Raw genomic sequence first — 23,947 nt, forward strand, 5'->3', positions numbered from 1 at the left:
AAAAAAAAAAGATGTTAAAGTGTAAAGTGGTCTTCAAAAAAAAAAAAAAAAAAAGGAAAAAAAAAAAAACAACCTAAAACAAAAACCCAACCACGCAAAATTCTGACCTGTGTCACTTCTCCATGACCATGCACACTTCCAGCCCGTGCTACTACAGGAGGCAGCAGCTCGGGTTTCCATTCTGAGCACTCACAGACCATTTTGTACAAAGGACTACACGGAGATGTCAGGTGAGCACCACTGTGGCTGGGGTCATTTATTTCCTTTCAATACCACACTTGTTCAAAGTGACCACTTTCAGAAAGTTGTGGAAACAAGGTAGAAAGAACTTACAGCAGTGAGGCAGGCAGGGTTAGAGTCCCCAGGGGGCAGTTAATAAGACAGTTTGGTTCTGGACAGAACAGACAGAAAAGAAAAAGAAAGCAAGTAGGTTGGAAAGAACTGTTTTAATCAATATATTTTTTTTTCTTAAGAGAGGGTTTAATGCCAGCAAAGAAGTCTCCAGATGTTACCACCCATTCAGATCATGTTACCGCTGCACCAGAGGGAAACTAATAATAAAAGTAAAGGATAAGCCACCAGCAGAAAAAGATTCAGAAAGGAAGGAAGCGAACACACCAACCCTTTACAATAAGGACAGAGCATTAAACAATCCAAACATTTCTACTCAGCAGAGAAAGACATCCGTTATTGTTTGCCAACCTTGATTAAGGCTATGGGAAAAATGATGTTACCACGAAATAGGAATAAAGCTATGTCTTTTCTTCCTTCATCTGATTTTGAGAGAGAATTTCTGCTTAGAAAATCTTTAAAAAGCAAAAAACCCACTTATGTTGCTCAGAATCCTCTCTGAAAGTTTCATGACAGCTCTTTCCTTGGACTTCTTTCCTGTTCCTATTTAACAGTGACTCTGGGAGAGAGACTCAGACAGAGCAAAAGCTCTTTAATCCTGGCATCACCTCCCTTTCTCTGCAACATTCCCCTTCCAATGCTGAGCCGTTCGGTAGCAAGTGCGTGGCCACTGCTCCGCCCTCTACGTGGATCCTTGGGAACGGTCCTTCCACAGCGCTGTCTTCAGAAATAGGTTTGAGCCCTCTGACTGGGACAGGCATGTCACCTCTGTCATTTATGCCCTTGTTATTCAGAGGAGAAGAACACTCATGCTGCTTCTATGTTGTTAGTTAAGGAAAATTATTCTGCATTTTTAAATGGTAATATTTGTAAAATTCCATGATATGCAAGTAAGATGGTGGTTTGGTGAATTAGCAGGGTAAGAGACTTCTAGGCTAGGCTTGATAAGAATTTATTTGTAAGCAGCTCTGGGCAAGTCAGAAAATACTTATTATTGTTATGTATGCATATACACTCACATGCATACATACATATGTATGTGAATGTATAAATATACACATGAACTAGACTTCACATTGCACCAGTAATATAAAAGTTAATTGCATAACTAAAGCATCCAGAAGCTCAAATTAAGAAAAAATCACCAAGAGGTGCTCCATGCAAGTTTAAAAGTCATCAATATACCATGCTATGACTGCAGAAAAAAAGAAGGCGAGAAGCTTCTTGGCCAGAAGCAAACAGGTGATAGAGAAGCTGTGCAGGGATCTGTAGGAGGATGGCAAAGGCAGCACTGACACTGGGGCTGCCCCAAGCACAGCCTGCCTCCTCCTTGATCACTGTGTGCTATGTGCAATTTTTTGTAAAGTATGATTTATGTGGGCAGGATAATACAGAAGTAACCCAAGGTATGTGCAAAGTCTAAAGGCATTCGCGGTATTGTTTGCAGCAGTGAACCCACACTTCATTAAGAGTATATTGTAAAGCATCAGCTCACATAGGAAAAGGTGAACCTATTGTGTGACTGCCCATCACCTTCCTTTTCAGTGCACCTCTGCATCCAGACAGCAGTCATAACATCTAGGTAAGAGTTGCAAGGAAGCTTAGCTCTGAGGCTTGGAACTCAAAAAATTAGGCAGAAGATACTGAGAATTCACAAACAAGGGCAAATTTTTGCCAGGCTGATGGTCAGTGAGATTTTACTAAACAGCATTGACGTAAATCTCTCCATGCATCAAACTCAGGTACTGACGCTGGTTGTATTTTGCCAGCAGCAATTTGTGGTGGTGTGGGATGACATCCATTTATTTATATTTGAGATCTGCTGAGACATTTAAAAGATGCAGGAGGAAATCAAGAGTTTTCAGTGATGCCTGGAAGGCAAAGCTGAGTTGAAGCTGTAAGAGTAAAGCATGTACTTTCTAATAAGGAATTGTATGTTCTTGGTATTTCAAACAACAAAGTACATACATAGTGAGAAAGAGTGAAATAAATGAGGCTTTAGTTCATTCTAAGGTTTGTTCTTAAAGCTTACTTTTGTCCATCATTACTTAAAATGTGCTTGTGGTTTTTTTTTAAACGTACAAAATTCCTTATTGACATCTGTTTAAACATAGGGAATATCTCCTCAACTTTGGATGCTCTGTTAGGCAAAAAAGATTGTGTCCCCTCAACAGCACCTACAAATGATCTGTTGATCATGTCCATTACAAGGAAGTTGCTTGTACAAGGCAAAACGCAGAACAAAAGCCTCAGCACTCAAGTTTCCACAAATCCTCCATCTCAAATGTTGATATTGGAAATGGGGTCTGTACCTTCCCTTGAGGTTACCTGAGGCAGGAGTGGTAGGGAGTGGACCCAGCAAAGCCCAGTCAGCATTCTGGGACATCGCCAGGGTCAAAAAGGAGCTGTCCCAAAAAAACGTTGGGATGCTAAAGGGATAGCATGGAGCTGAGAGGATGAATTCTCCTGCCTGTAATCTGGGGAACACACTGACCAGCAGGACATGTGCCATTCTGATGCTGTACTACCAGCAAGAGCTGGGTCTAACTCAGTTTCTGCAGTGCTCCTCAGGACAAAACTCTCTCACACACAAGGTTTGCCAGAAACAGACATAAACTTGGTAACTGAAAGAGCTTTGTCCATCATTACACCCTCTTTTTTGGTTGACTGCTGTAGTACATTACTAGAAATGAGGATCTGACCCCCAGTTCTTGGGCATACCTGCTAAGACAGATGATGGCTGTTACACTTGTGACAGTACAACAAAATACCAATAAAAAGTTCCTAAGCACTAAGTAGGTTTGTGCTTAGACTAGTTGATTATCATCTTTTTCTTTTTCTTTTTCTTTTTCTTTTTCTTTTTCTTTTTCTTTTTCTTTTTCTTTTTCTTTTTCTTTTTCTTTTTCTTTTTCTTTTTCTTTTTCTTTTTCTTTTTCTTTTTTTAATATGACGAAGCAGCAACAATCAATACCAAATGCTATTTAATCACATTCATTCATGCCATTTAATCACATTCACAGACCAGAACCAAACTTACTCAGATATATCCAGAAAAGGTATGCTGAAGGCCCTGAAGTTTTGGTTCAGGATACTGAAGTAACTATTTTTCATGCAAACTTGCTATCACCCACTGTTCTGTAGGAGAAAGAGCCTACCTTTCCATCCAGCATAAAAAAGAAATTTTCTCAGACCTACAGACCCTAGAACATCTGTAATGCATGGTGCGTTTTGTAACTGAAACCAGTTATCCCAGTCATTCGGGGAGAACCATCTTTATCCTGTAAAGGATAAAGCTCTACTGATATTTTCAAGCCTGATAAGCTGTCAGGATAGACACTCAATTCTTTAACAAGTTCTTCAGAAACTAATCCAATAGTTTCATGACTGGGATTCGCTGGTGGTACCATGCAGGACTAAGAAATTCACTGTAAACAACTGGCAGGACTGTAAGATAATTCATAATGCATTTGATCAAAGGAGAGTGCATTTAGCTATAGGAGGAAAAACAAACAAACTCATTACCTCTATGGACCCTGGATCTACTTTGACAATTTCTCCTGTGCTGTTGTCATTGCTAAGATTTGGTGGGCTGTGTGAAGGTAGCCTTCTCTCTTCCTTTAAGGCATGCTCCAAAAGTTTCTTATTCAAGATCCTGGCAGCATTTTCTGTAAGTGTATACCCTGGAGGAGCAGATAAGTCCTGCCTGATACTTGTCACCTCAGTCCCATCTTCCTTTTGTGTCTCTGTACCCAAACGGAGAGGACTGGGTGATCTGCCACGGGCATTAGTACATGGCTCCTGCAATGGGCCCAGCTCTGGTCTGGGTTCTGCTGACCTGGATCGGCTGCTAGACCTGGGGCATTTTTGGAAGGTCTCATGAAAGATGGGGCTATGGTCAATGATGTTGAACAAACTGGAGAGGCCATCATTGATGGTGGTATGAACAGGACTCTCCCTTGTAGTAGTTGATCGAGCCCAAGCAGACTCACTGAATCCTTTCTGAGGTGTGCCAGGCAAAGTCCTGTTATTTGGCTGGTCTGATTTGGGAAGAATTTTTCTTTGCAGCTTTGGAGAGCCATATTTGGGGGAGCAGCATGTGCGTTCAAACTTAGCCTGGACCTTTTCAATGACGGGGGTCACTTGCCTGCTTCTCAGGCTTCTGGATGGTGAAGAGACAGGCGTGGACCCCCCCTTTGGTGTCAGACACTTGTGTGGACTGCTGGTGATACTGCGCAGGGTTTCTGTCTGCAAGCCAACACTGATGGTCTGGGTGGTCTGTGTCCCTGTTGTTCTCATACCATTGGTTTGACACGCTGTGTCCTTAAACTGAGGCTCTCCTGAATTAGAGTTAGAGCGTATCGCATTTCGGACAGAGAAAGCAACCTCCTTCATATCATCGCTCATGTTTTTGGACATCTCCAAGCTGTGCAAGGGTGAGGCAAAGCCCACAGTAGTGCAAATAGGACGTTCAATGGGATGAAGACCATTCTCCAGAAAATCCTTATGGTGTTTGGTCAGGTCACAAGACCATCTTCCAAACATGTCGGAGGAAGGACCTTTTGCCTCAGCAACGTTCCCCATAGCTTTGGTCATAGAAAACAGGAAGTCTGGCTCCACTTGGCTTTTCCCTTCACTGCCAGTTATCACTGAGTTATCAAACCTACGGACCACTGGTGGGCTGTGGAAGATCCGAACTCCCATTTTTTCAGTTACACCATGACTCCTTGGGGGCTGCTTCTGGCAGTGCTCCGGGCTGGTCATGGTGTTGGTTGTCATTGTGACGCTGGTGGTGAGGTACCACGATGAGGCCTGGAAAGGATCTGGAGTAGGATCATTCCCAGCTTTCCCAGATTCTGTCCACCCTTCTGCAGGCTTCTCGGTGCCCCCCCCATGATTCCTGGTGCTACTGTAATCCCAGTTTTTGTTGAAATCCTCAATGTATTTCAGATCATCAGGTGACAAAGGAGGGGTTATGTCATCTTTGCTGCTGGATAAAGGCAAGTTTTTTTCTGGTAGAAATGGAGAAATATCCATTAAGCGCTGGAATTCTGACATGGAAGAAACGGACATTGCCCTGCAGAGAGGAACACAAGAGTACCACTCATAGCCTTGAAAATTCTCACAGAGCTACTATTTTCAACAGAAAACTGACTGAGAAAATCCAACTTTTACTATCTGCTTCTATACAAAACCACTTTAGCTTTCTTTTCATTTAGACCCACTTTTCTTGTTTTTTTAAATAGCTGTGAAATGAAAGCATTCCTGATGCGTTATTAAAAACTGAACAGTTTATTAATGCTTCTTAATTTACTGCTTTCTCATGGATTACTGCTTGGCAAATGTCTGAAATATGCAGCAGTAGGGTGCATTTCAGAAATAAATTGTCTACAGAAAATGAGTCTTTATGACAATATGAAGCAGACTTTTCAAAGCAAATACAGAGCATTTCTGACTTGCTGTGAAATCAGCAAGTCCACCCCCACTCCCGAGACTGCTCAGGATGCGGGACACACAGCTGAGATGCAGTTACATTTAACAGGAATGCTGTACTTTGAGAGAAGGGAGTCTCTACATGATAACACTGAATTTTTGGCTTTCCCACACGTCACCGGTTCATACAAATCACAGACTGAGTTGCCCTACTGCCTTGCTATAGGGAAAAATCAAACAACAAAACAATCTTTCTCAATGGGACTTCTTAAAAAACATGAGTATAGTTATGAGAGTCAGCTCAATGAGGTCTCTAAATTTGGATGAGGTCTCTTCGGATGAGAGCACTTTTGAAGCAAATCTCCTACTCAGATGCTCTAGTTTGCATTTGGGGATAAAAATGACCTGGAAGATACTCTCCAAAATTACAGAAAGGCACTCTAGGGCCAGATGCGCATTCAACCCATGAGATCAGACCAGAACCAGTTCAAAGCAAAACATCCTGGACAAGCAGGAGTATGTCAGGTCCTCCTCCCTAATGGTTTTCCTCTATGTATCTATGTCTACAGGTCTGTACTACCTGCTAACAAAGCAGCATTGTGAACTTTCAGACACTGATCTTTGTGCACCACAGCTGAATGTGGCCCAAGTTAATCGGAGCAGAACAGAAGCATATTGAGACAAATTAATCCCTGGCTAAATCTATTAATCTGGATTGCTGGCTGATTAGGAGGTGGCACAGCTATGCTTGGGGTCTGTGCTTTAGGCACAAGAGAGCCAGAATTCTGGTTATCTGACTGCTTGCTGTTTTTTTTCTGCAAGTTTTATTCACCTTTGAAGATTTCCTTTGTGTGTTTCTTCCTCCTGAAGAAAAACAAAAACAAACAGCGTAAGTCATTTCTGAACCTATTTGTGGCATTCACTCGTGGATGTTCTGTCATTCTAGGTGGTTCCACCAGGTATGTCTGGCTTTAAAAAGCAGCTTTCTCTCAGATAGGGAATTTTAAATTGCCTCTGAGAATACTCTTCCCTTTGCACATAGGCAGCAAAATGGTCAATCCCATTAGGAATGACAGCCTTCGCACAGAAAGCCTGTACACTACATCTGGAACAGCCTTGAACCTGTACCTAAGGAAAAAAAAAAACAAAAAACAACATTTGAAGGTTCCATTTTGCAATTTCCCCACTTGGCACTCAAATAGAAGTAAGCTCTATGAAGAAAAGCAAATGGCTTTTTTTCCACGTGTACAATGTATAGTTATGGACTACTTATTTGTAAGTGAATGCGTACATGGAATGAATCTGCTTCATGTCAGAGGCCTTGACGTGCTGAAATAAGAGATAAAACGTGATCCTTTGACATAAGATTTCAGTATATGTTTTTTAGGAACCACCAAATGGCACCATTTGAAACCCATTAAGATAGCTATATTAAATGCGTGGGAAGACTGTTTCTTGTTTCATAAGGGGAACACCTACAGTTTGCTAATGGCATTAAGATGTTTTCATGGCAATTACTTCTCTGTGACAATTAGTTGTTGCTTTTTTTTCTTTCTTTTTTAATAGATACTTCTGAAGCAACTTCTTTGCAGTCATTGTTTTAATTGTTTACATTTCTAGCAAAACAGGAAATACAAAATACGATCAGGAATAAAAAAGAGTATTAGTGCTTATTATTTTTATACAAGCTCATGAATTCAAGTACACTGCCAACACAGAAGTGTATTTCTCCTTATAATTATCCAAAAAGGTATTTATCCAGAGTCAGAGAAAAAAATAAAGCGTTTTACTCTGGTATAAGTCTGGAATAAATTTGCTGGCTTCAGTGCAGCTATTACAGAGTGAATTTGATCTAAATGAATGGAGAATCAGGCTGAAGGCTGGATTGACTTTGCTACAATTAGTACCACAAAGAAAACACAGTGGTGAGGAACAGTCAGCGGGCTGCAATTGCCTCTGTGCATCCTTAGTAAAGCTATTCATTAAACTCCAATCAGCTTTGCTTGAACAAACCCACTGAGGCAAAATCACTTAGCACAGGTTTCACCAAAGTATGCTTTGAAAGGAAGAAGCTATGCAAATATCACCAAGGACCTAATTTTGCTGCCAACGCTTTTGTCAGTGGTGGTAACGTCTGAAAATGGAAATCATCTGGAGAGGTTTCTGTTCTTAACTACCAGGCTGAATTGAAAGTAAAGAAAATGGCAATCAGAATGAAACAGGAAATGACAATGGTATCGTTTTACACAGAGCACTTGAAATAATCAGCTGAGAGATAAAAAAAATACAGAATCCCACACTGCTCCCCAAAATTTTATGCTACTGGAGGGAGGAAAATCTAATTGGAATGTATATGCAGCGCCAGCTACCCAAAATGTAAGAACTGCGGCCACACTCCTTGCCGTTCTTAATCTTTTTTTCGTTTGTTTGTTTTTTCTCTCAGAGAACCTGATGTCCCAGTCCTTTAGCTAAGGAACAATGCTATGCATATCAAATAAATGCTTTGGTCAAGTTTTTGCAGGCTTCCACGTTCTAGTCAAGACACACTGGTGAAACTTTATCAGTCTTGCAGGGAATCTGACATCTGACCTGCTGACAGACTTATTTCCACAGTGGTCAAATTTTCAAGCCTGAGTATGCAGATGTATTTTTTACTGGAAAGCTCCTGCTTCCCTGTTAGCTATAAATGTGTCCAACTCAAGCTCTAATGTGCTCAGAGCACAGGCTAAATATCTGACAAAACTGTGAAGACCTGAATCCAGTGAGACTAAGAGTGCTGTGGAGTAGATTTTAGCAGGACACAGACTACATTCTGTTTAGATGTTGTCCTAAGGGACATGGTTTAGTGAGGAAATATTAGTGGTAGGTGAACGGCTGGACTGGATGATCTTGGAGGTCTTTTCCAGCCTTGATGATTCTATGAGTTCTCTGATACATTCTCTATGGTCCAACAGCATCTCTTAGCACTGCGTTTTGGATCTCTGCAGCTTTTCGGTGCAAACTGAGGTCAGATACTTTGCTGATGATGAGTACTTCTATTTTTACAACATCTCATCTCACTTCCTCCCACTAACCTACTTAGGAGGCAGCCACAATGGAGGAGCCTGAAGTAGCTCTCTGTAGCACTTCAAGTTTTACTAGCAGTGTATAGCCCGTGCTTCCTCCTAGTTATACACGTATTTACAACTGGATGAGATGATTTAAGACTTTCTGGGCCAACATGATGCATCTAATATAGTTATTGAACATAATATGAATGGTCACCAGATGATATAATCTTTGGGGCCTTTAGATCGGCTCTCCGTTTCTCACATTATATACACCGTCTGAACGGCTCCTAACAAGGAACAAACCCCATTTGTTATAAATTCCCTACTGAGTAACTGCGAGCAGTGACCGAGACATAGCGTTTCATTTTTGAGAGCAGGAGTGTGATACCAATTCTGACACAAGACAACAGGCAGGCTTGACAAAAGTTAGAAGTGCGCGTACTTCTGTTAATCCGGTCACAAGTTTCTCTCGCTCCAGCTGCCGGGAGCGATGCTCCTCCGACTCATCGGGGGAATCAAGAGACAGTGACTCCAGGAAGAGGTTCTCTGTGGCGCTGCACCGATCGCTCTCCTTCAGCTTGGACAGTGACCGGTCATCAAACTGAATGGCATCCGAGTCAGAGTAGGATCTTGATCCCATCGGACGGGGCATATGAAGGTTCCCCTGGGTCGTAAATGGACGAAGGTTACTCTCCTTCTGGTCACATAGAAAGCCCCCTCCTCTTCGTGGGCTCACTTCTTTCTGAAGCTGGGAACAAAGCAGATTGGAAGGAACAGCAATTATTCATGCAACGTATGCCACTCCGCATTTCTTATCCTTCCCCAGGAGCAAGGCAATGCAGAGAGCTGGAGGGCTGGCTGAGATCATGGCTCCAGGCATGCTGGCTTTGCTCCCTTGGTCTTTTTCCAATGGGAGATGGACCTAGGACTTTGATGCTATTACTCACAAATGATTAAATACATATTTACTTTTGATTATTTACAGACATCTTGCTTTACCTATAAGCCACCAACATATATACCTACATATACATATATACACTGCATAGATGCACACAAAATCATGCATCTACCTGTAATCCAATTTTTAAAGGAACAAATCAACTCAACACTGTTATTTAAAAGCAATCTTGATATGAGATCGTAATGTAGAACAAGTAAAAGCCCAAATACGAGTGACTTTGAGTGTAATCAAAACAAAAACAAATTTTCCTCTGATAAGCAATATAAGACTTGCACTTTCATGTACACCACTCATCTCGTTTACAGAGGTGGAAAATCTCTCTTAACAAAAGGCAAAAGTTTTGTTTTAGAGATAGTCTACTCCTAATACACAACTAGAAAGTTGACTGTTTCTAAGAATATCAAATTTTTAAAGGGATGAATTAGGCATGTAAAGCATTTTTAAAGAAAATACATATTTATAGAAGGACTATCGAAGTTATTTACTTTACAATTTGCAAAAACTGGATGAAGAGAGGACCAATCGCTATTGATATTGAACTTGCATCAATGTTAGAATTGGGTTATATTATCAACTTTTGCTCTAATTGTAAATACAATTTAAAGTGGATGAGGTGAATGATACATTCAAACACAATGAATGACAGCAAGAATCTGATACATAATTCCCATGATTTGCTAGAGCAACCTGCTAAGGTTACTGAGAATAACCTGCAAATGCAACTCATTTCCTAGGTTTTCGGGGACTGAAGACCTACAAAACAGTCTTCTAATATTCACAGAATCATAGAATCACAAGGTTGGAAACGACTTATGAGATCATCTAGTCCAACCGTCTTCACACTGCCACTGCTACCACAAGCTACTAAACCACATCTTGCAGCTCCTCGTCCAGACGCCTCTTGAACACTGCCAGAGGTGGCGACTCCACCACCTCCCTTGGCAGGCCATTCCAGTGCCTGACCACTCTCTGAGAGAAGAAGTTCTTCCTTAAGTCTAACCTAAACCTCTTCTGGTACTGTATTCACATAGAAAAAATAAACCAGCATCACACTGCCTAACACAGATCAAATGCAGATTTTAGGCCAGGTCCCAAATTGCGGAACTCGCGCAAAAATGTGAGTGTATCTTTGTGTTTTGCTTATTATTCAAAAAATCTGAAAGTGTTTTATTAAAAGGAGCTAATTTAAGATGTCCTATAAAGGTAGGTCTGAAGGGTGTATCTCAAGAGATCCTGGAGTAAACCACCATCCTTTTAGTTTTAAATATTTATTGGTGAGATCTGTGCAGAGTTAGGTTTAGGAGCACAGTGGAGGGAGATTCACTAAGGAAAAACAAATGACAGTGAACTTGAAAATATAAATATAAAAGTCTGAGCTCAGAAAGAAGTAGGTCATCATGTTTTTTTATATGCAAGTGGTATTCCGGTAACTCTGCAGAGTAAAGTATTTGATATATTTTATACATTGATGTGAGCTTCTCTCTCATCATACTTGCATTATTCATCAGCTATGTTAAAGCAGACAGGCATAAAGCATTAGTAGGAAATTTGGCACACATGCTTCAGTTATCTCTTAGACTCTGTTCAAATATACACACTGGTGTAGTCTCCTCATCCTCCAAGTATTGCCATACATGGAATAAACACAGAAAAACACTGAGAAGGACTTCAGAGAAATACTATTTGCTCCCGCACAAAGCAGGGCATGACTGCAATCTGAGAGGATATTCAGCAAAAGCCTGCAAATATTTGGAAGCTTCCTGTCACACGGGGAAATGTTTGATTATAAGCAAAAATGGGATTATGAAGTTTTGCAGGCAGATAGCCAAGATCTCAAGTGCTATTTCTGGTCATCTCGTCCTCTGAAATTAGCTTGACATAATATTTTTAATTTTCATATCTATTGCTAATATTGTGTACCACTCTTGCATGGTAAATATATAGTGAGACTCCAGAAGATTCAGAATAGTAAGAGAAGAAATCAGCTCCAGGGTTAGTTAAGATCTATTTTGCAGACTCTCTCAAGATGACACTGAGAGGTTATGTCAGGTTTGAAGAAAATTAAAGGCTAGGTACCATTAGCAGGGATTTCTCTTCTCCCTTCAATGTGCCTCATTCCCAGGGAGTAGACTAGGCAGTCTTGAATAAGGTTAACTCCCTCAGGCTACTGAGGAGACAGTGAAGAGATCATATTAAAAAATACACTTCACAGAGACAGCAGGATAAACATCCAAAGTACCGGTGACTCTAAGCAAAAGTGTATACCCATGCCCTTAGTATACTGGGAAATTTTTTAACAATCACTTAGTTCTCATTTTGCATGAAGCATCCACAGAAATTCAACATTAGAAGTCAGCCTAGTTAAACAGGGAGATCTCAGCCAGTGAAATCTGGGAACAAGATGACTGATGAAGAGCTCAGCTACACCCCTTCTTAGCTCATGTACATCAGTTATTTTATCTTAAGAGACATACTAAATGTCTGCATCATAAGGCATTGTAAGGGCTAGTTCACAAAGCAGTGTGAAGTATTCTCAAAAACTCTCTCGGATGAACAGCATATCACTTACTGATATTTTGAAGAAACAAAAATAATCTTTCTTGGTTTGTAAAGCTTTCATATTGGTCACCACCTACTCAGATCTGTAGAAATACCTGTAGAGTACAACATTCACTTAAATGCTTCTCTGAGGATTTAACAGCCATCACTTACAATGAGTTTTAGTCTTGTACTTGTAACATTCATAGTCTGGTGGCTTTTCTCTTGTTGCAGCCCAAGGGTGAGACCATGAGACATAAAGAACCCTTTCCAAAAACCAGTCATGAAGTTACACCACGCTTTCATCAGCTTAACATGAGAAGGTACTTTGTAGTTCATTCAGGCAGCACTGTTCCCTACAAGCATACTAATGTGATGCAGTTCCATTTTTGATGTCCTAAAGACAGGAAGTATTCAGTTAACTGAGCACCCACAATCTCAGTTGTTTTTCTTATTCTTCCTGGAATGCATGACTCAGAGATGAACACAGTTCAGTCAAAAGTGGTGTATTATTTCTCCATCATTAAACTTGATTTTCCATTTTTAATTTTTTTTTTTGGTGTGTGTGGCTTCCAGCCAGATAATAAATCCATTAAGCATAATTTAGATCAACATTTTCAAATCAAGCTCTAATACTAAGCAGATGAAAGTGCAGACAGGCGTGAAAAACAAGGGCATAGGTATGTAATTATCAGATTTGCAAATGATAACAGAGGTGTGCACAAAATTCATGTGACCAAGGTCAGAACTGTTTTCCAAATACTTAGCATTGCAAACTGCTTATTTGTTATCAGTCAGAGCTCTTCACAAATAGTTACAGTAGCTGTATCTTTGGTGGCAAATTCACAGATGAACAGACTTTTCTGGCAGAAAGCTGTATATCCAACCTTGAATAACCCTGTGCGTGGGATTGAGTGTTTAAGCATGAAAAGATGCACATAAGCCTTCAGTGAATCAGTGTGACCATGCCTGTCCAGGGTAATGGAAATGAAGCAGGAAATGGCCTTTAACCTGGAGCTGATTTCTCATAGGCATTACAGGGATTATGAGCATTTCCCCTTTACTCCCTTGTGTATCTATGTGAATTGTTTTGTATCTTGGAAAACACTGATGTATCCAAGGAACCAAAATTGTTCCTATGCTGTTTCTTAAAACATTTTTCCTTTAAACCGTTCCTTGACCTTAGTCTGAGTACAGTAATAGTGTAACATCTCGCACTAGCAGCCAACCATTGCCAACCCCAACTCCAAAGCTGACTCCTCACCTGCTCTAATTGCCTGAGCAGCTCTTTCTTTTGGCGTTCCCATTCTCGCCGGTCTCTATCAAGCCTGTCCAGGAGTTCCACTTTTTCTCGGTTCCAGTTCTTCTCACTGTGCTGGATTTGCCAGCGGAGGTCCATCACCACACCGTGAGTCTCAGCCAGAAGCTTCTTATGCTCCTCTCTTTCCCGTTTAAAAGCTCCCTTTGCATCAGAAGTGAGGCCTGTTTCTCCTAAGCTGCTCTCATTCTTCCCTTCCAGCTGCCATTAAAACAAAAAGTTATTAGGACATCAAACTTTCTCAGGTAAAACCCTGTCTCAGGAAAGGAATTTGTGTTAGAGACTTTCTGCCTACAACAGCCTTCAGCAGCGTGTTTCTATATACCTCCTCATACCTCCCAGCAGAGACCAGCACAAAGAGATGTACTGAGATCATGTCCCCTCATCTCTGCAGATCACGGTAACTATATTAATTTATGTGACTGTTAGCTGATGATACCTTCTATTCCTTCTCCTTTACTTCATGCCGGGGGATCAGCTCAATTAGATCAGGATAGCTGTCTCAAAGTGATAAGATCATTGGAAAATGTAGTCATGATGTGCTGGAAAGGGGTTTCCAACCCAACCCGTACTTCTAGCTCTTGGCTTTGTTCTGTTTCTGACAAATCTCAAAGGTCAGAAATTGCATAGCTTCTCTGGCAAATGTGGACCACTGCTAGACTGTGTCAGAATGAAAAAGGGGCTCAATGTCATTGTGTTAGCTCAAAAGAGAGAAGAATTTATCCCTGAAACTTGACCTTTTGTTTATAACTCAGTAGATGTGTAAATGAGTCAGGATGGGTCTGGCTCTGCAAGCAGCCAAGAGAGAAGAGCACTAAAAACTCATTTCTGCTTCTGAAGTTGTCTTCAAAAGGCAGAGGTAGCAGGTTTCCTAGGAAACGTGCTCCTTTAGCAAGAGGGGAGGACAGCACTTTCAAATTGCGCAAAGCAGAATGTAAGCTCAAACTCTATGAGCACAAAGAAGTCCAGACTGGATTAGGGAGTGGAGCTTATTTGTCTTTGGAACATCCTTCCCAAATAAATGGGAGGGAGGCCATTGCTTGAGTCATTTGCTGGGCTGCAGAGAACAGCCTATTACAATCACATGCACTGCAGGGAGATCTTAAATACCTGCAACTTCTACCACTAATTTCCAAAGTCAGTTATTTTCAAACCAAGCAAGTAACCATAAAAATCAATTATAAAAAAGCAGCACCCTATGGACAGGTTGGATGGGGCTTTGGGCAGCGTAATTTAGTGAGAGATGTCCCTGCCCATGGTGAGGGAGTTGAAACTAGATGATCTTTAAAGTTCCTCCCAATCAAAACCATTCTGTGACTCTATGGATGTTGACATTATACTATCTTCTCTCCCTCAACCCGTTTATGCAGTGTAAATTTGTGGAGCCAGAATGGTGCTGAAAACATTTGACTCAACTGTGTGATATTCTGTACAGGCACAGATGCTAGATGCTGACGGGCCTCCGTCTGCAACTGTTCACACCTGTAAAACCTTCCTGAAGGTAAATTTGACAGCAGTGAAGCATTTCACTCAGTATTAACTCCAGAACTCAAGCTTCAGTAAACAAACCAAAAGGTAGGTACCAGACTTAGATCAGAAGAAATAACATCAACTGTGTGGAAAACCTTTTAAAAAAGCGGAAGATATTAAGAGCGTTGTAGAGAAGGAATTCAGCTGGAAAGATAAACGGGTTAATTGATTGGTGGCACTGGTGAGCAGGTGGGTGCAGAATTGACCAGCAGATGAGGGCATGGAGGCTGCCCACAGCAGTCCCAAAATTATTCTGCTGCCAACTACAATGCTTCCCTCCTGCCCTTTGGAATTAGTGGAGTATACCCTACTTCTACATTCCTTGTCTGTAAAGCAAAGGCAATAATTACTTACTATAATATATTATGTGATAAAATCCAAAATAGAAATGACATAACTCTAAACAAACTTTAAAATGACATAAACTATACAGTTTTCTGACATCTAAGTCTGACAAAGAGCTACTTAGGACTTGTTTATTCACCTTTCAAGGACCGTTAATGCCCCCACAGACTTCTTGTCTTGCAATAGGAGCTCTTAGCAGGTGCTGCTGGAGTGCCTGGAGTAAATCCAACCAGGCTGGAGTGCCTGGTCTCCACCAAACAGCTCTGCTGTCTTCTGGGAAATAATGCCACTTACAGTAGTAACTATAGCTAACATGCTAAGTTGCCAGACATACAAATGTCTGCAATAAATTCTTTAGCCAGCATGAAGCTCAAAAATACTAAAAGCAAACCTGTACATAAAACAAATGCTCTGTTGCAGCAGAGTTTGTATGATTACCCTATAAAGCAAATTCCTTCTTCCATTTTTTTTTTTTAATCTAAAAGAAAAATAAATAGCAAAACGTTGAACTCGACTTATATTCTTTCTCCCCTTGTAACACTGACTTCTTCATCACTACTGAGCAAATTCTCAGCCTTTCATCTAGCAAACAAGAAAGGCAGTGTTCCCAAGGCCATGCTGCCTGCAAAGAGCAGGAAAGCCAATAAAGGCAAGGAGGTGAAAGAATGTGCTTCAGAAGAGCAATACCAGGAATTCCCAGCTGTACCAGAGTGCCTTGCCCAAGCTACCAAAACATTATCCTGTGTCAGACCATTCTCTAGACCAGAGCCTTGCTGCTTGCTCCATTTGAGAAGAATATGATAAGTACAAAGATAAGTCCAAAACCAAGGCAAATGAGAACAATTTCCTGCTGTTCTATGATTTGGGATACAGAACACTTCCCAGTTAGAGGCAATGCCTTTACACTCAGAAGGTGGTTTTCAGTGTTGGGGGAAGGCAGAACAATGCTCCTGGGGAGTCCTGTCTCTGTGTTTATGGCAGGGCTCACATCATAGAGGAAGGGTCCATCGGTGGCTCCTTAGCATGAAAATCTAAGTCCTAAACCTGCTGACTGGTAAGGTGGCTGGATGCCTCTCCAATAACTCCATGGCTTATGTTCCCCCTCAAGGATCCCCAAGCTTGATTATTGGTTGAAATCCTAGTGAGGGTCCATGTCCTCATGTGCCAGTTCTCAATACATGTGCTGGGTTTGCTCATAGCTCCCAGAATACTGGGATTTTTCACTTCCATCAGCTGGGGGCTGACAATTATTGTGACTCTCTATTGCTCAGACTTACCAAGATTCCATGCTTAGGAGCAACCTCATTATTTATCTTAATTATTTATCTTAATCTTATCTTATCTTAAAAACAATGCCTAAGGAGCCTTCTGCCAAATAAGATGTACATTCATTTCTGAGAGCCAAGACTTTTATTTTAATGATATACAGTGCTAAAGCACAGAAGCAGCAGGGAACAGTACATTATCAACTCGTGTATGCAATGCTTTTGTAACAAAGGAGTTTTCTTCCTTCCTTTTGCTCTTTCTTTCCTATACAGAGTTCAAGCATTAAAATGCAAAATCATTGTCAGTAACCATTAATTAGGAGGTGACTCTTGAGGAAAACGCTCTTGCTAATTGACCTACTGCTTCTCAAAAAAGGTGGAAAACAGTGGCAGTGCATACAAAAGTGGAGACTAGAAAGGCCATGATTCTCTATGGGTTTGTTAGGGGCTGGACAGCCCTATAGCCCCCTATGGTGGGAGTGCTGCACAGCCTGCTGCTTCATCACTGCCAATCAAAGTGACAAAACGACATCCTGCAAAGCCTTCCTATCCTCACACCATGGCAAGCTTGGCTGTTTAGCTAAAGCTGTTAGTCCACACGTTGGCAAAGAACAGAAAAGTCTGTTAATGTGACTATATGTAATGCTGATATTTCAGGTGTTCTTTACTAGCTCTTCCCATCTCAAATATAACCAAGAGCAAAACCCCCATATTTTGAATCATAATAATTAGTTTGAGTCAATTCCATACTTACAGTATTTATATTTGTAAAATAAATATAAAAAATAGTGATATGGGCTGCATAGGGAGATCACAGAAAGAGCTGCAGCCCTCTGCCAGCCCAGGCCAGTGCAGTTGAGGTTGGTGTGCAGAAGCTGAGGTAAGAGGGCAGGACAGAGGGCATGGCATATTTATAACATTTGTATTTCGTGTTTATAATATTACTATTTTTTATGTTTCGTTTTTTAATTGCTTTCTTGTAATTGTGAGCACATACAACAGACCTCGGTGGGACACGAGCACTGTTAGCACTATCCCAATTGACATTTTTATGATTTATGTGCTCTCTCTTTGCTGCTTCATAAGGGACCTCTTTTTACTGTGAAATATAAATGCAGTTTGGGGAATCTGCTGAGGAAGTTAGTTTTACGTCTTAAATATTGATCAGTTTTGTTCTTTTCATTTGCTTGAAAAAAATGCAAAAAGTAACACCCACAGCTCAGTAATTAGCATACGTTAGAGATTATTGCCAGTAGAGCAGTGGGGATGGCAAAGAGCCTGACAAAGCCACCAGAAGGAATGCAATAAATCTATCTTGTCCCTGGGCAGGGAGAGCAGCACTGTGCAACAACCAAAATGGCAGCCCTGAAGTAAATAATTCACAGAACATGTGAGCTTTAAATTGGCAGTTAATTCTCAAAGTAACTTTCTCTAGGTTTTGTTCTTCATTGCCATCTTTAGTTTAAGGTAAAACTCTCATCCAGGGTTTATTCCGGAGGAACAAAAATGGCGATTGATTTTGTTTCTCTTTTCAAGTGACCTGCTCTCTGGAAATTTGCGTGCACAAAGAAGCAGCTGATCTGAACTAAGAATTTGAATCCACTGAGAGAAAACTGCTAAAATGAAAGCTTCTTTCTTCATTCTGGGTAACAAGTTTACAGTACCTGTACAGAAAAATAAGTGCTCACATTTCAGCTCTGTCCGTCAGTGTGAGTCTCCAGACAGTGCTGGGATGCTCAGTAAATCCTCCTAAATACATCACCCTCTCAGCAGCAAATATTTTTATTATATCTGTCTTCTGCAGAGAAGCTCTGCAATTGCAAATCTTTTTCTCAAGATCTGAATTTACTCTTTCCCCCACTCCTCCCTTTTTCAGTATGGTAAATTAGAGCTCTTAAGCCATCAGCTTTGGAAATGAACCCCTGTGGATTTTTTGCTGATTTTTGTTGTTGTTGTTTGTTTGTTTCAGAAATTGTACATCTTCACTGCACTGCAGCACCCAGCCCAGATTTTACATACGTAGTTCTAATAGTAACTTAGAGCTAGAGCTATCTGTTCAGCAGGGTACCAATCATCACTAACAGTAGATTTGACTGGCTGGTTCAACACTATGAAACTGACCTAATGCTTCAGAATCATTAAATCACTCTTTTCTCTCATGCATCAAATACTGCAGTTCTTATGTGCCAAGGCACAGTGATGAGATAGTTATCAGCATGCCAACACCAAGACATTCTCTCTCCTATAAATGCCAGTAAGTACAGGCACCTGCAAGTCTCATTATTGTAGCTGATACATTACCAGCCAGCTGTTCTGAGAACATTTAGCTAGAAGAGGTTCAGTTCCTTCATTTTTACTTACATTACCCAGTATCTACTAACAAGCACTCACACTGGGACAACTGGAACCCAAGAGGCAACTCATGACTCAAAGCATTGCCCAGGCTTCAGGGGGGCTTTCAGGCACCAGGCTAAAATGAATAAATGTAGCAGCTCTTCTGATTCTCAGAGAGTCATTAAGTGACTCCAGCATCCTTCCAGGGTGCTGGCCATGAGACAGTACCTGTTCCAGATGGCACTTCAGCTCAGTCATTTCCACCTCCCAAGCTGCCTTGTCCAGGGCATACTGCTGCTGGAGCCCCTGGCGCTCGCGCTCATCGTCCCGCAGCTCGGAGCGGAAGTCATCCAGCAGGCCCTTCACAGCACTCAGCAGCTTCCGATTCTCACTTGCCTGCCAGAACAAAGCAAAATATATGTTGTCACCAGATGCCTTCAGCCTCCAGTTTCATCTGTGAGAGGAAAAAATGTCTGCACTCCCATTACAATAACAATGCTTTCTGTGACTACTTTTTCTTGCTAGCCCTAATTCCGAAGCACTCATGCAAAGATATGAGTCACACTGAAAAAGGTGCTATGTACCTTTCTGGATTGAGGTCATCTCTAATAAAGTTCTTTTAATACAGTAGTGCTTGTCTCATACATACACTCATGGCTCAGCATCAAATCTCAAGTGTTTGCAAACTAAATTGTGAAAAGTGACTCACTTTTAAAGCTTTTTGTATTATCAGACAAAATTACACAGGGAAAAACATGAGAGGTTTTGATTTGAGGTGTTCTGCTAGTCTGCACCTCACACTTATCCTCAGTTCCAGGCAGCTACACACAGCTCTGCAACAGTACCCACTTTGGTACCGAAGTCACAAATGCCAGGTAGGCTTCTTTCCCTCCTGCAGAACAGGATCAAAGCGCAGATCCCATTCATGCTTTGTTGAGAATGCCTTGGTCATATTGAAAATGGTCTCCGTGCTGCTGCACTAGCCAGAAGCAAAGAACAGAGACAAATTAAAAGTCTAGCCCAGTGATGACATCCGATCTTGGCAAAAATACCAAAAGGCACAGATGAACATGCATCCAAAATCTCTGAATCTTTTTTTCCTTAGTTTTGGCATAAAACTTCTGCAAATTCTGTGAAGATTTGCAAAAACTGTCATTTTGATGTTTTCAAAAGATTCATTCTGGATCATTAAACAAAAGGTATTCTCCAAATTTTTTTTGCAGCAATTGAGTTTGGAAACAGAAATGATTTCTTTATCCAAGATTTTAATCAAATGCTCTCACAAGCCTTTCAAAGATCAAGGAGCAGCCAGAGATCGTATCTGACAAGTTATTCTGAATAGAAAAGACTTTTAAGAAAATTATTATTGATTAGCAGGTACAACGTGAGCAAAAAAAATGGGAAAGCTTACTCAACAAACTCAGCATTTTATCACCTAGTTCTTATGAGCACACTAGCTTCCTTGGAAAAATCTAACTCAAATTAGTTGTCTCAATTCTTGCACGATAGTCTAATTCATTCTATAATTTATTTATTTTGCTCAAGTGGAGGCTTCCTGCAATTTCTCTTTTCTGGTGTGTCATGAAGTATATACACAAGGACTTCATTGCAGGCAAATCCAATAAACAGACGTACAAAAAAATCTAAATAGTTTTTAAAGCATTTTTTCCCCCTAACAACAACACATATAGCATATTGTGCATACAGAGAAGTCGATCTCATGTGCTGACCAGATTTTTGACATCACTGACCCCACCTCACCCACTTCTGTAATTGCTAGTGAGATGCCGCAGACCCTTTTTTTTGTTCTTTAAGAAACAAACAAGCAAGTGTGCTCTACTTTTTCCAAGCCATTTAGTTCATCAGAAAAAAAAAAAAAAAAAAAAAAAAGCCAGACACAGGGAAATGACTGCAGGTGCTCACTGACTGACATATAATTTGTTTGGGCTAATGAAATGTGATGGTGTATAATGTGCGGTTTTATAAGAAACAAACTCACAGAAGCAGAATTAATTTCATTAACATTTAATGCCAATTAGCAGTTTGCTACTATACAGCAGCGGTCTTCATCATGTGTATAAGATCTCCTACTTTGCAATATGTAATGAGAATTTATGTTTTCACCATGAATTCTCATTCTGATACCCAATTAAGGCTAGATTCTCCAAACATCTCAAGCCCGTTGTGTAGTAATCAGAATAAGAGCTCTTTTGAAGATTTGTCCTTAGTGTCACAGTAGGAGCTGCTGGGTACTAAGTGCTTCAAATTCCAGCCTCGCTCGCTTTTGAATACCCTGACCCCACATGTTTATGAAGTACTTTTATTCAGGAGCCACATTCTGTGCTTTTGGTTTGCTTTATTTAGCAGAGTAACTGAAAGGCTGCACAAGAGAAATGAGGCAGAAGAAAAATAAACCCAAATACAACTGAAGCAAACTACATCCCTCCATCCCATGCATATATTTTTTAGCTTTGGAGTACTGCAAAATTAGGTTTTGTGAGGAAAGAAGTGTCAGACTAGTACAGAGAGGTGCCAAGTGAGCCTCATTACAGGTTTATAGCCTACTGGGATGAGGACACACATTATTTCTAGAGGTATTACATCAATGTCACTGTTATGAAGACAAGCACCCCAGGTGCCCCCTGGGCTTGCTGGGATTTTAATTAACTTGCCAATATATATCCAGTTTTGGTTGCATACCCCTAATTCCAGCAGAGATGTCTCCTTTGCATGGCTTTGTATTTACAATTTGAATTTGGAGAGTTCTGTGAGACTATTTTTCTGTTTTGCCAATCTGAGAGAACAGATGAAGTACTTGTGAGGCAATGAAATACAACATTTACATCTAGACATGTCTGAGATTTCTGCTGGTGAAACTGCCGAACAGCTTCTGCATAAGCCCCATAGATACCAAACAAAGATCGTTACAGTTTTCCTGTCCCTCCCAGAGATGTCATACAGGCAGAAGAAATGGGCCATGACTGTAATTCCCCAAGCAAGCTACAATGCAAGGATCTGCCTCTGTAGTACTGACCAGTTACTGCAATTTCAAGCACAGAGAATCTGAGTGACTGACAACTGGTCTAGGACAGAAGAATTACAGAAGTCTTGTTGTGCCTCCACAGCCCAGATTTTATAGGTGAAGGGAACAACAGCTGAAGACATGTAAAAGCTTAATGTAGGAAACCTCAATTAAATTCCAGAGTCTGGTATTACAAACTGTTTAGTAGAGCACTCCACACAAAGTCTTGCCTAAATAAGCAAACAAGGACTGCTTGTTTCTGTAAAGTCAGAGATCACAGAATAACAGAATTGGAAGGACTGGAAGGAACCTGGACCTCTGGAGATCACCCAGCCCAGCTCCTGCTAAAACAGATCCCTACAGCAGGTGGAACAGGCAGGTTTTGAATATCTCCTGAGAAGGAGACTCCAAAACCTCCTCTGGCAGCTGTTTCAGCACTCTGTCACCCTTGCAGTGAAGAAGGCCATTCTCACGTTCAGATGGAACTTTCTTTTTTCTGGTTTGTGCTCTTTGTCCCTTGTTCTGTCACTGCACACCACCAAAAAGAGCCCGGCCCCATCCAGTTGACTCATGCCCATTCCATATTTATAAGCATTGATACAAGCAAAAGTGAAGCCACATCTTGATGCAAATCATTTTAGTATACTTCGGTCTTATTTACTATTCCTCCGGGCTTTTCCTTTACTATGCTTTGAAAACAAATACTGCATGAGCAAAAAAAGATATAATCGGGGATTTTCTTGACCTCCTCCCACCATCACCAATATATGAGTGTATTGCTTTTTAATGCTTTTTCCACTGAAACACAAATGTATAAACTCTTCTTCTTACTTCCCTTATCCTACATATCCAACTTTTCACTCCTTCTACTCAGCTGTACTAAAGCACTTGCTTCTCTGCAGCCAATTCTCCCTCATCTCTTACTACACACATTGAAATGCCCATTTATAGCAAGCCTGTAACAAACTCTGATTAGCCTGATTGTCTTCTGACCTTCACCAGACTTTGTTGAACCTCGAACCTTGCCATTTTCTTGCCTCTCACTTTCTGCAATGTGCCCCTGCTATCAGCTAAGGGACAACACCACCTCCATGGGGAGCCACATAAATGTCCTAGACAAGTGAGACAAGTATTTTCCATCAAGTTGAGTACCACAAATCACAATAATATAAAATCAAAGACTGCTTTTTTAAGGTCTTGGGGTTTATAATTTTTCTCAGAGCAATTTCACTCTCCACACAGGGTAAGAAAGTCAGAAACAGGAACGTAGGCTGAAAATACAAGCCATTAAATATTAACACTAAATGTTAAAAATAAGAATGGATTACCTCAAGTTACAGGAAGCCTTTTCTTTTTTCTGACCTAGTCCTCCCAACTACTGCTAGACTATTTCAAGATTTCCTTCCTAATGTGAAACAACCACTGATGCATTTCATCTTGAAACTCATCAGGCAGAAGCAGCAACTTATGACTCTCCTGGGCAGCGGCAGACCTTGGAGACTTCCACCTTCACCACTCACCCTGAATTCCCCATATAAACAGCGCTTGCTTCCAGCTGAGAGTTTAAGGGACCTACTGAAGACCTCCATACCCCTGGGTGGTTTTTTTAGTGCAGTCTGACCAGACAGTGTTGTACTGGGAAGTGAGTACTGCTGAGTTTGCCCTTCAGAAAGGATGTGCTGTGGGTCAGCTGATACTCTTAGAGCTTTTGGACATTAGATTACACAGGTGAAGTGGTTTCTCGCTCTAGTTTTGTTTAGTTAATGGATGCATTAACAAGCTTGCATTTTGGGGTCACAT

The 23,947-nt window shown here is 40.9% G+C and overlaps 1 protein-coding gene across 11 annotated transcripts in view; it reads right to left on the reverse strand.

Annotated features, from left to right (window-relative positions):
- The window catches only part of MTCL1 (microtubule crosslinking factor 1), a 103,163-nt gene that overhangs the window by 3,742 nt on the left and 75,474 nt on the right, over nucleotides 1-23,947 (reverse strand). For 8 of the 11 annotated variants that reach the window (XM_090137379.1, XM_090137378.1, XM_090137375.1 and 5 more), the window contains 5 exons: nucleotides 19,354-19,521; nucleotides 13,598-13,852; nucleotides 9,274-9,579; nucleotides 6,614-6,645; nucleotides 3,874-5,425 (listed from right to left, as the gene is read on the reverse strand). In XM_090137379.1, the coding sequence (XP_089993505.1) occupies nucleotides 3,874-5,425; nucleotides 6,614-6,645; nucleotides 9,274-9,579; nucleotides 13,598-13,852; nucleotides 19,354-19,521 (2,313 nt within the window). Of the gene's footprint in view, nucleotides 1-333; nucleotides 392-3,873; nucleotides 5,426-6,613; nucleotides 6,646-9,273; nucleotides 9,580-13,597; nucleotides 13,853-19,353; nucleotides 19,522-23,947 lie in introns of all 11 variants that reach the window. The other 3 variants (XM_090137382.1, XM_090137381.1, XM_090137377.1) reach the window with 1 other exon arrangement.

The sequence above is a fragment of the Phasianus colchicus genome, chromosome 3, assembly GCF_987193195.1.
Source record: "Phasianus colchicus chromosome 3, bPhaCol1.hap1.1, whole genome shotgun sequence".
In the NCBI taxonomy this organism is placed as follows: domain Eukaryota; kingdom Metazoa; phylum Chordata; class Aves; order Galliformes; family Phasianidae; genus Phasianus; species Phasianus colchicus.